Below are 12,360 nucleotides of genomic sequence, written 5' to 3'. Positions count from 1 at the left end.
TTTAAGCAGCACTTACTTTCTTTGGAGGCATGATTAGAGGCTAAAACTCTTCGTACACCTATATTAAACGCTAGAGCAAAACGCAGCACGTCCGCTAGCGACAACAGTTGGTCACGAACAGAGCGATACACCCGTGCGCCGCTCAGCTCCCCACCCTCGCGTACGCAGTCACACGTCATATCGGCGTTCGAACACCGATTGATGTTCGAATGCCGAAGCAAGAATATCTTGAATATTTTGTTCGAACACCGATTTGTTCGAACAGTGAGGCGTTCGAGAACCGAGGTACCACTGTAACTTAACCCGGTCTGCGTACTTCCACCTACGCAATATCAATCGTCTTCACCCGTCTCTCACTCCTCACACCACTGCTATCCTCATTCATAGTCTTGTCACCTCCCGGATTGACTATTGCAATTAACTTCTCTTTGGTGTCCCTCATAAACCTCTCCACAAACTTCAACTCGTCCAGAATTCTTCATCCCGGATCACCCTTTCACCTCATCACCCCCGTTCTCCAAGACCTCTACTGGCTCCCGGTCAAATACAGAATCAACTTTTAAATTCTTCTTTATACATTTAAAGCTATCCATAACCTTGACCCTCCATACGTATCTGACATTCTTCAAATTTATATTCCCTCTCGTTCCCTCATATCCTCGTCCTCCCTCCGCCTCTGTGTGCCCACCCCCTGCCCGTCTCAACACGATGGGTGACAGAGCCTTCAGCTGCTCTGCCCCCAAACTTTGGGACTCACTTTCTCCCAACATTCGTAACATCGATTCTCTTCCCACCTTCAAGTCCCATCTCAAAACCCACCTATTTAAAATTCCATTTTCCGTGTAGCTCCCTCTTCTTTTTTATAATTGTATTTTATTTATTGCATTCTATTTGTGATTGTATTTTATTTATTATTCTACCTATGCTTGTCTGTGACTGTAAGGTGTCCTTGAGAGCTTTGAAAGGCGCTTAAAATGTAATGTATTATTGTTATTATAGTTGGCTATCTACTGTATTAGCTAGCTAGCTAACTTTCTATCTGAGTTACTTCGGGGTTGAGTGAACGCTGGCGCGTGTGGCTGCCGCCGCTCACCCACAGGAAAAAAACTGATCCTGTGACTGTAAAGTGACCTTGAGAGTTTTGGAAGGCGTTTAGTTTGCATGTTCTCCCTGGACCCACATGGGTTTTCTCCGGGTCCTCCGGTTTCCTCCCACACTCCAAAAACATGCATGGCAGGCAGATTGAACACTCCAAATTGTCCCTAGGTGTGAGTGTGACAGTGACTGTTGTATGTCTTTGTGTGCCCAACGATTGGCTGGCAACCAATTCAGGGTGTATGAGGCGGGGGTCATGCCCGAAGACAGCTGCGATAGGCTCCAGCACCCCCGCGACCCTAATGAGGAATAAGCGGTATGGAAAATGGATGGATGGATGAATGTATTATTTATTTTTATTAAAAAAAAAAGGAAATGCTGCACCCTTGTGGGAAAGAAAAAAAACATTACCAGAGGCCATGGCCAACGCTTTATCGGCACCCAAGCATGAAAAAACAAAACCCAAACAATTCTGGAATGGTGCTCGAAGTCATCTTTTCAATTACCCAATCCATTTGTGAATGGCAGCGAATGAGGTGATGAGGAATAAGGTGAAAATAAGTGTCAACATGGGAAGAAACACTTTTTGCAAGTCAAATGAAGCCTCCGTCTTTCATGTCATCACAAGCCAAACGTGACGGCACTGCTTTTCTTTTGGGTCGCCAGCGTGCCGCAAAACCGATTGGCGCCAAGCAACCGAGGTCATGGAAACATTTCAATGGCTCCAAAATCCAACATGTGATAAGGCCGAGCGCTTGGGCCTTTGTGACCGTTTCAAAGCGTCTCCCGGTGGCCCCTAAAACGGGCCACGCCTCTCGTGTTGCCAGGGCGGCACGATCCTGTGATGTCATTTGGGTACGGAGCCTTTGCATCGTCGCTCCAGGATCCAGCGGCCTCCACTCGACAGACCAGTTGGATGACGCTTGCACACAAAAAGACAACTGAAGAACGACTCCATTATCACCATTATTCTTTTTTTTATTCCTTTTCTCATCATTTAAAGGACAACCGACATCACTTTTTTGTTTCCTGACATCAGAAAAACGTTTTATAGCATCTAAAATACCCAAAACACGCAGTATGATATTTTCAGTCAAATGCAAAACACCAATAAAAATGATTTCAAGTGTCCAAAATCTGCAAAAAAATTGAGCTGCGAATTGGGCATTTTCAGAAAGTCCCGCACCCAGTACGTGACGGCAAGACGTCTTGCATTGCTCGAGAATCAAAACAATGGCTTCAGATTCAGAGAATATGCTTTCTTGTTGCACATCCAGTCATGAATATGATTCAAATAGTTCTGAAGAGGAAAGCATACATGTTTGCAATCGATTACATAATTTATCCCGGGCCATTTTGAGGCAACATTGGGGGGAAATGTATCACCAAAAAGAGGCAGAAAATGGTTCAGTGTGAGGAATTAATCAGCCCGTTTCAATAGGCTGATAAATTCCTTATTTTTGTCGCCCTCTTCTGCCTCTTTTTGGTGCAACACGATGTTTTCAGACCAAACAAGTACAGCAAAATGCATTGACGTGATGGAAGGACTGCTACAATGTGTCCTTTTTTCGGTCAGGGTCGTTCCTTCAGTGACATAGGGTGAGGACTTGTAACCAACTCAAAAACAAGACTTCCGGAATATTCAGCGTGATTCTTAAAACGTAAAATATAGCTATATGCGGTGGAATCTTTGTAAAATACGCTCAGTAGAAGTCATTTGAAGACATTTTACAAATTATGGACACAACTTGTCCGGAGACGTCGGTTGTCCTTTAAAACAGGTACACGTCCCAGACACAACAATAATAATCATCATAATCATATATTTCATTTCTAAGCGCCTTTCAAAACTCTCAAGGTCACTTTACAGTCACAGGATAAGGTTTTTTCTGTGGGTGAGCAGCGGCCGAAACACGCCCCAGCGTTCACTTAAACCGGAAGTAACTCAAATAGATAGAAAGCTAGCTAGGGAATAGATAGCTATGTAGATAGCTTGAGAGTTTTGAAAGGTGCTTAGAAATCAAATGTATTATTCTTATGAGATGCAGACAGTTGACCGTACACAGCGATAAAAATGGATGTCATAGCGGTCCACCTTGGTTAATAGCTGCTCTTACAAATGATTTCAAGTCCAGTATAAAAGGCACTTAGAAATCAAATGTCTAGAATCTGTCATGATCTGGTTGGCGACCAACGGGGGGCGCTGTCGGCCCCGCCTACACCTGCACAGGTGCTGGTCGTCCCGATCAGATTGGCGACCAGCGGGTAGCGACGTCAGCCCTGCCTGCAGCCTCGCTGGTCATTTAATCATTGACACTTAAAAGGACACCCGGAACGATCATCCGGTGCCGGTTCATTGTTTGTTTGCTGCTTGGTTGCTGCATGCATTGTGTATGTGTTTGTTTAACCTTGGCGGACTTTTACTTTTGGTCTTCTTTTGCTACTTTGTATTTTTTCCATTCAGATGATTTTGATGTTTTACATTTTGTTTCCAGCTGACCTTTATTTTAATACAATTTGTCAAACAACCTCCTGCTGCCTCCTGCCTGCTTTTTGGGATCCGCACCCACCATCACCACCTCGCAAACCGTGCCTCGTCGAGTTTGAATTGCGTCACTCGACGAGCCGTAACGTCCACGTAAACGTCCGGCCGAGACCTCCTTCCTGGTGGCCGTCCAGGGTGACACTGGGTGACTGGCATTGCACGCCCACGTCCAGCCACGCTGTCGTCGTGCATGACGAATTGAGTCTCATCCACGATGAGTCGTGCAACGTCCGCGTCAACGTCAGTCCGAGACCCCACTCACCGCTGGATCCCGGAGCGGCTCTGGACTGGTCTCGTTCCCCCGGTGCCGGGCAGTTCACGCCCACGTCGGCGTCCGACCGAGACCTGGTCCGATACGGCCGTACGGGGTGCCATTCTGCGCCTGGCAGTTCGACGTCCACGCAGAGCCATGCGCCGTCGCGTGAACGTGCGAGAGGGATCGCACTCACGCCCACGACGATCCGTGCCGCGTCTTCGTCCACCCCAAGCCGAGTCCCGTTCCCATCAGGCCGCCGCCCGTCGTATGCTGGAGAGGCAGCGGTTGCCCTCTCCACCGACCGTTCCCTGGCGAGTGGACCTTTTGGGAGACTGTTGGGACTTCTGGAAGCAGCCCCTTGAAGGGGGGGTAATGTCATGATCTGGTTGGCGACCAACGGGGGGCGCTGTCGGCCCCGCCTACACCTGCACAGGTGCTGGTCGTCCCGATCAGATTGGCGACCAGCGGGTAGCGACGTCAGCCCTGCCTGCAGCCTCGCAGGTGCTGGTCGTTTAATCATTGACACTTAAAAGGACACCCGGAACGATCATCTGGTGCTGGTTCATTGTTTGTTTGCTGCTTGGTTGCTGCATGCATTGTGTATGTGTTTGTTTAACCTTGTCGGACTTTTACTTTTGGTCTTCTTTTGCTACTTTGTATTTTTTCCATTCAGATGATTTTGATGTTTTACATTTTGTTTCCAGCTGACCTTTATTTTAATACAATTTGTCAAACAACCTCCTGCTCCCTCCTGCCTGCTTTTTGGGTGCCGCACCCGCCATCACCACCTCGCAAACCGTGACAGAATCAAATTATTATTAAAAAATGGTGCCCATGTTGTTATTATTATTATCTAACCATTAGCTAGTTTGCTAGCTTTATATCTATTTGAGTTACTTCCGAGTTGAGTGAACGCTGGCGCGTGTGGCTGCCGCTGCTCAGCCACAGAAAAACATATCCCGTGACTAAAGTGACCTTGAGAGTTTTGAAAGGCGCTTAGAAATCAAATGTATTATTATTCTAAAATGGCGCCCATGTTGTTGTTATTATTAAAATGTAGCCACAAGGGGGCACAAGCCAGTGTTTTATTGTGCCGGTCCCAAGCCCGGATAAATACAGAGGGTTGTGTCAGGAAGGGCATCCGACGTAAAAATTTTGCCAAAACAAATATGCGAATCAAACCTCCGAATCCCATACCGGATCAGTCGAGGCCCGGGTTAACAACGGCCGCCATTGGTACTGTTGACCTTCAGGGTGCCAGTGGAAAATTGACTACTGTTGGTCAAAGAAGGAGAGGAGGGAGGTGTGCCCGGAGGAAAAGAGAGAAATGGAACGGCAAGAGTATAGACTAAGAGCAGGAATGTTTGAATGTAATAACAATGACAGGTAAAGGTCGAGAGCTGGTTGACATGATGCAGAGAAGGAAGGTAGACATACTGTGTGTCCAGGAGACCAGGTGGAAAGGGAGCAAGGCTAGAAGCTTAGGGTCAGGGTTTAAGTTGTTCTATCATGGTGAAGACAGAAAGAGAAATGGAGTTGGGGTTATCTTAAAAGAGGAGTTTGTAAGGAATGTCTTAGAAGTAAAAAGAGTATCAGATAGAATGATGAGTCTGAAGCTACAAATTGAAGGCGTGATGTTCAATATTGTTTGTGGGTATGCCCCACAAGTAGGATGTGAGCTGGCGGAGAAGGAGAAATTTTGGTTGGACTTTGATGAAGTCATACAGAACACTCCGAGAAGTGAGAGGGTTGTAATTGGCAATGTATTAACAGGTGCCAAATGTGTGATGGCAAGATGGAAATAGTACTTTGAAGAATTGATAAATGAGGAAAATGAGATGTGACAAAGGGTAGAAGACGTGACTGTTGTGGACCAAGACGTAGCAAACATTAGCAAGGATGAAGTGAGGAGGGCGCTGAAGAGGATGAAGGGGGCAAAGGCACTCGGGCCTGATGACCAGGTGGAAAGGGAGCAAGGCTAGAAGCTTAGGGTCAGGGTTTAAGTTGTTCTATCATGGTGAAGACAGAAAGAGAAATGGAGTTGGGGTTATCTTAAAAGAGGAGTTTGTAAGGAATGTCTTAGAAGTAAAAAGAGTATCAGATAGAATGATGAGTCTGAAGCTACAAATTGAAGGCGTGATGTTCAATATTGTTTGTGGGTATGCCCCACAAGTAGGATGTGAGCTGGCGGAGAAGGAGAAATTTTGGTTGGACTTTGATGAAGTCATACAGAACACTCCGAGAAGTGAGAGGGTTGTAATTGGCAATGTATTAACAGGTGCCAAATGTGTGATGGCAAGATGGAAATAGTACTTTGAAGAATTGATAAATGAGGAAAATGAGATGTGACAAAGAGTAGAAGACGTGACTGTTGTGGACCAAGACGTAGCAAACATTAGCAAGGATGAAGTGAGGAGGGCGCTGAAGAGGATGAAGGGGGCAAAGGCACTCGGGCCTGATGATTTACCAATCAAGGTATGGAAGTGTCTTGGAGAGGTGGCGGTGGTGTTCCTGACTTGGTTATTCAACAAGATATTAGATGGTGAACAGATGCCTGAAGAATGGAGACGAAGTGTACTGGTGCCAATTTTTAAGAACAAAGGAGATCTGCAGAGGTGTACTAACTAACTACAGAGGAATAAAGTTGATGAGCCATACAATACGTCTGTCTGAGCCATACAATGAAACTCTGGGAGAGAGGAGTTGAAGCAAGACTCAGAGCAGAAGTGAACATTTGTGAGCAGCAGTATGGCTTCATGCCAAAAAAAAGAGTACGACAGATGCAGTGTTTGCTTTAAGAATGCTGATAGAGAAGTACAGAGAAGGTCAGAAGGAATTGCATTGTGTCTTTGTAGATCTGGAGAAAGCGTACGACAGGGTGCCCAGAGAAGAGCTGTGGTATTGCATGAGGAAGTCTGGAGTGACAAAAAAAGTATGTCAGAGCGGTGCAAGACATGTATCATGACTATAAGACAGTTGTGAGGTGTGCTGTCGGTGTGACGGAGGAATTCGAGGTGGAGGTGGGACTCCGCCAGGGGTCAGCTCTAAGCCCCTTCTTATTTGCTATGGTGATGGACAGGCTGACAGACGATGTTAGACAAGAATCTCCTTGGACCATGATGTTTGCATATGACATTGTGATCTGTAGCGAGAACGGGGAACAGGGGGTGGAGAAACTAGAGATGTGGAGATATGCCCTGGAAAGGAGAGGAATGAAGATAAGTCGCAGCAAGACGGAATACATGTGTGTGAATGAGAGGGATCCAAGTGCAAGAGTGATGCTACAGGGAGAAGAGATAAAGAATGTGGAGGATTTTTAGTACTTGGGGTCAACTGTCCAGAGCAATGGAGAGTGTGGTAAAGAGGTGAAGAAGCGTGTCCAGGCAGGCTGGAGCGGCTAGAGAAAAATATCAGGTGTGATGTGTGATAGGAGGGTTTCAGCTAGGATGAAAGGAAAAGTGTATATAAAACAGTGGTGAGACCTGCCATGATTTTTGGACTGGAGACAGTGCCACTGAAGAAAAGACAGGAAGCAGAGCTAGAGGTAGCAGAGCTGAAGATGTTGAGGTTTTCTTTGGGAATGACCAGGTTGGATAGGATCAGGAATGAGTACATTAGAGGGACAACTCATATTAGAGGCTTTGGAGAGAAAGTCAGAGAGGCCAGACTGAGGTGGTTTGGACATGTCCAGAGGAGAGAGAGTGACTATATCGGGAGAAGAATGCTGAGCCTTGAACTGCCATGCAGGAGACCGAGAGGAAGACCGAAGAGGAGGTTTACGGATATGGTCAAAGAGGACATGAAGGTAGCTGGTGTGAGAGAAGAGGATGCACAAAACCAGGATAGATGGAGGACATTGATTCGCTGTGGCGACCCCCGAAGGGAAAAGCCGAAAGGAAAAGAAATTATTATTATTATTATTATTATTATTATTATTATTATTATTATTATTATCGAAGTATTAGCTAGTTTTCTAGCTTTCTATTTATTTGAGTTACGTCCGGGTTGAGTGAACGCTGGCGTGTGTGGCTGCCGCTTCTCACACTCAGAAAAATGTATGCTGTGACTAAAGTGACCTTGAGAGTTTTGAAAGGCGCTTAGGAATACAATGTACTATTATTATTATTATTATTATTATTATTATTATTATTATTATTATTATTATTATTAGCTAACTATTAGCAAGTTTGCTATCTTTCTATTTATTTGAGTTTCTTCCGGGTTGAGTGAACGCTGGCGCGTGTGGCTGCCGCTGCTCACCCACAGAAAAACGTATCCCGTGACGAAAGTGACCTTGAGAGTTTTGAAAGGCGCTTAGAAATCAAATGTATTGTTATTATTACTCTCAAGGACACTTTACAGTCACAGGATATTTTTTCTGCGGGTGAGCAGCGGCCGGAATTATTATCACTAGTTTCTTGGGCAAAAAAAAGCCTTTAGGGAACCACGGGAGCCACTCCACCCCCCACCCCACAATAAAATAGGCGGCATGGGAACCCCACGCTGGAAAAACAACAAACAAAAAGAAACAGCCAGTAAGCGTGGGAATATGTTGCGCATCAGGAGTGCGCCACGGAACCTTTTGCCATATCCGTTTGGGCGCCTTTGACGGGAAAATCTTTGACACCTTAAAAGACAAATAGTACCACCAGCAGCACCAGCACCAGCGCCAGCAGCACCGCCACCACCAGCAGCACCACCAGCACCACCAGCACCACCACCATCACCACCAGCACCACCACCACCAGCAGCAGCACCACCACCTGCACAACCACCAGCACCACCACCACCACCCAGCTAATAACTAGCCAACTATTAGCAAGTTTGCTAATAGTTGTTTGTTTGCTAGTAGCAACTTTCTATCTATTTGAGTTTCTTTCGGGTTGAGTGAACGCTAGCGCGTGTGGCTGCCGCTGTTCACACACAGAAAAACGTATACCGTGACTAAAGTGACCTTGAGAGTTTTGAAAGGCGCTTAGAAATCAAATGTATTGTTATTATTATAAAATGGCCCCCATGTTCTTCTTCTTCTTCTTCTTCTTCTTATTATTATTATTATTATTATTATTTAACTATTAGCTAGTTTGCTAGCTTTCTATCTATTTGAGTTACTTCCGGGTTGAGTGAACGCTAGCGCGTGTGCCCGCTGCTGCTCACTCACAGAAAAACTTATCCTGCGACTGTAAAGTGACCTTGAGAGTTTTGAAAGGCACTTAGAAATCAAATGTATTGTTATGATTATTATTATTATAAAATGGCGTCCATGTTGTTGCAACGTGCTCTGTGCAGGAATCCTCTTTTCCACGCTGGTGTTCGGACCGGCCTGCGGCTTCATCCTGGGTTCCGTCTGCACCAAGTTCTACGTGGACGCTTTGTTCATCGACGCCAGTGAGTCGCTTCGGTCCACGCGGATCACGGCGCGGAGGTGACCCAGGCCGCGTCTCCTCGCAGATCAGCTGGGCATCACCCCGGAAGACCCGCGCTGGATCGGCGCCTGGTGGGCGGGCTTCATCCTGTGCGGCGTTTTGCTCTTCTGCTCGGCGCTGCTCATGTTTGGCTTCCCTCGCTCGTTGCCCTCCAAGGACGGCGGCGAGGGCCCCGATGGCCAGCAGGCCATGCTAGCCCCTGCCCCTCTCGCTCCAAACCCAGAGGCTCCCAACGGTGTCACCTGCTGCCAGCAACTCAGGGGTGAGCCTTCTCCAGCGCACCTTCTCCAATCCGCTCTGCACATTTGGAGTCGCGCAACTTGGGTTCCGACCGCATCGCGGACCGGGCCGGGCGACTCGAGTCTTTGGGGCGAACGTGAAAACACATTTTTTTATTTCTTTTTTTTAACACTAGCAGCAAATGAATTACTTTGACCAAAAAAAACAACTTAAATTTATTAGATTGAAATATTTTGTTTCTGCAGATTTGGCTTACATTAGCAAGCTGGCTATCTATTAGCTATCTATCCAGCTAGCCAGCAAGGTAATAGCTGGCTATCTATTATAAGAAGCAAACGGCACTCGAGCTACCTATTCAGGTAGCTATTTGGCTACCCTGCGCTACTGCGCAGCAGCTTTCGATTTAATAATACTAATAATAATACATTTAATTTCTAAGCTCTCAACTCTCAAGGTTGAAGGTTTCTAAGCTTAAAACTCTCAAGGACAATTTACAGTCACGAGATAAGAACTTTTATTTTTTTGTGCAGGTGAGCTTTCTATCCAACTAGCTAGCATCTATCGATGAGAAGGTTTCTTCAGCCGTCATCTGTACAAAAGTGAAGGTTTCGGACGTTTCGCCTCCTATCCAAGAGGCTTCGTCAGCGAACTAAAGTCTGACTGGTCGTATCGGCCCCATTTATATATCCCTAATGTCCAGACCTGGTGGCGCCGGACACAGCTATGATAGGTCCCTACTCTCAGGTTGGGGGGGGGCGCGGGACACCCCCCTGTGGCCCCACTGATTGTTCCTACATTCCTGACTAACGATTGGCCTATTACACCCACTCCCCCCGGTATCACCTCATCAGCATAACGACCCTCATCAGCATTGCGAAAGTTGCCTAACCTGTTTTGCCTGAGCAGGCTATTGTATGAAAGATCCAAATTGAACCTCACACCACCAGACCGGTTTAATGAAGGATTTTGTTGTTTTATAAGAATCGCCTCTTTTACCCCCCTTTCAAACCATCTATGTTCTTTCGCTAAGATTTTAACCTCATTGTCGTCAAATGAGTGGTTGCTAGCTTTTAGGTGCAAATGTACTGCCGATTGAGGCCCACTAGTATTATCCCTGCGATGTTGATAAAGTCTTTTTTTGAGAATTTGTTGAGTCTCTCCAATGTAATGCTCTTTACAATTTTCATTCTTACAATGTATGGAATAAACTACATTACTTTGTTTTTCATTTGGTAGCCTATCTTTTGGATGCACTAATAAAGCCTCTTGGATAGGAGGCGAAACGTCCGAAACCTTCAAATTTGTACAGATGACGGCTGAAGAAACCTTCTCATCGACGGACCACTCCTGTACGACTGAGAGCTTACACAGACGCATTTGCGTTTTGGCGTAGTAAGCGGGTCGGATCACCCCCTGCCTTCTTACTCGCTGTGTTTTCTTTTATTTGTGAATAAACATCCTCCTTGGTTAATACGTGTGTAAGCTGTGTCCGGCGCCACCAAGTTTCTTTCGGGTTGAGTGAACGCTAGCGCGTGTGGCTGCCGCTGTTCACACACAGAAAAACGTATACCGTGACTAAAGTGACCTTGAGAGTTTTGAAAGGCGCTTAGAAATCAAATGTATTGTTATTATTATAAAATGGCCCCCATGTTCTTCTTCTTCTTCTTCTTCTTATTATTATTATTATTATTTAACTATTAGCTAGTTTGCTAGCTTTCTATCTATTTGAGTTACTTCCGGGTTGAGTGAACGCTAGCGCGTGTGCCCGCTGCTGCTCACTCACAGAAAAACTTATCCTGCGACTGTAAAGTGACCTTGAGAGTTTTGAAAGGCACTTAGAAATCAAATGTATTGTTATGATTATTATTATTATAAAATGGCGTCCATGTTGTTGCAACGTGCTCTGTGCAGGAATCCTCTTTTCCACGCTGGTGTTCGGACCGGCCTGCGGCTTCATCCTGGGTTCCGTCTGCACCAAGTTCTACGTGGACGCTTTGTTCATCGACGCCAGTGAGTCGCTTCGGTCCACGCGGATCACGGCGCGGAGGTGACCCAGGCCGCGTCTCCTCGCAGATCAGCTGGGCATCACCCCGGAAGACCCGCGCTGGATCGGCGCCTGGTGGGCGGGCTTCATCCTGTGCGGCGTTTTGCTCTTCTGCTCGGCGCTGCTCATGTTTGGCTTCCCTCGCTCGTTGCCCTCCAAGGACGGCGGCGAGGGCCCCGATGGCCAGCAGGCCATGCTAGCCCCTGCCCCTCTCGCTCCAAACCCAGAGGCTCCCAACGGTGTCACCTGCTGCCAGCAACTCAGGGGTGAGCCTTCTCCAGCGCACCTTCTCCAATCCGCTCTGCACATTTGGAGTCGCGCAACTTGGGTTCCGACCGCATCGCGGACCGGGCCGGGCGACTCGAGTCTTTGGGGCGAACGTGAAAACACATTTTTTTGTTTCTTTTTTTTAACACTAGCAGCAAATGAATTACTTTGACCAAAAAAAACAACTTAAATTTATTAGATTGAAATATTTTGTTTCTGCAGATTTGGCTTACATTAGCAAGCTGGCTATCTATTAGCTATCTATCCAGCTAGCCAGCAAGGTAATAGCTGGCTATCTATTATAAGAAGCAAACGGCACTCGAGCTACCTATTCAGGTAGCTATTTGGCTACCCTGCGCTACTGCGCAGCAGCTTTCGATTTAATAATTCTAATAATAATACATTTAATTTCTAAGCTCTCAACTCTCAAGGTTGAAGGTTTCTAAGCTTAAAACTCTCAAGGACAATTTACAGTCACGAGATAAGA

At 46.3% G+C, this 12,360-nt stretch overlaps 1 protein-coding gene across 1 annotated transcript in view; it reads left to right on the top strand.

Annotated features, from left to right (window-relative positions):
• Positions 1–12,360, top strand: part of LOC148903555 (solute carrier organic anion transporter family member 3A1-like) — a 66,833-nt gene that overhangs the window by 35,469 nt on the left and 19,004 nt on the right. Inside the window, exons 4-5 of the mRNA XM_089004970.1 lie at positions 9,186–9,284; positions 9,348–9,584. Coding sequence (XP_088861096.1) covers positions 9,186–9,284; positions 9,348–9,584 — 336 coding nt within the window. The remainder of the gene's footprint in view (positions 1–9,185; positions 9,285–9,347; positions 9,585–12,360) is intronic.

The sequence above is a fragment of the Hippocampus bargibanti genome, linkage group LG01, assembly GCF_051943395.1.
Source record: "Hippocampus bargibanti isolate YZ-2025 linkage group LG01, ASM5194339v1, whole genome shotgun sequence".
Classification (NCBI taxonomy): Eukaryota; Metazoa; Chordata; class Actinopteri; order Syngnathiformes; family Syngnathidae; genus Hippocampus; species Hippocampus bargibanti.
Note: the sequence above shows the minus strand (reverse complement) of the source record. Positions and strands in the feature narration are given on the sequence as shown.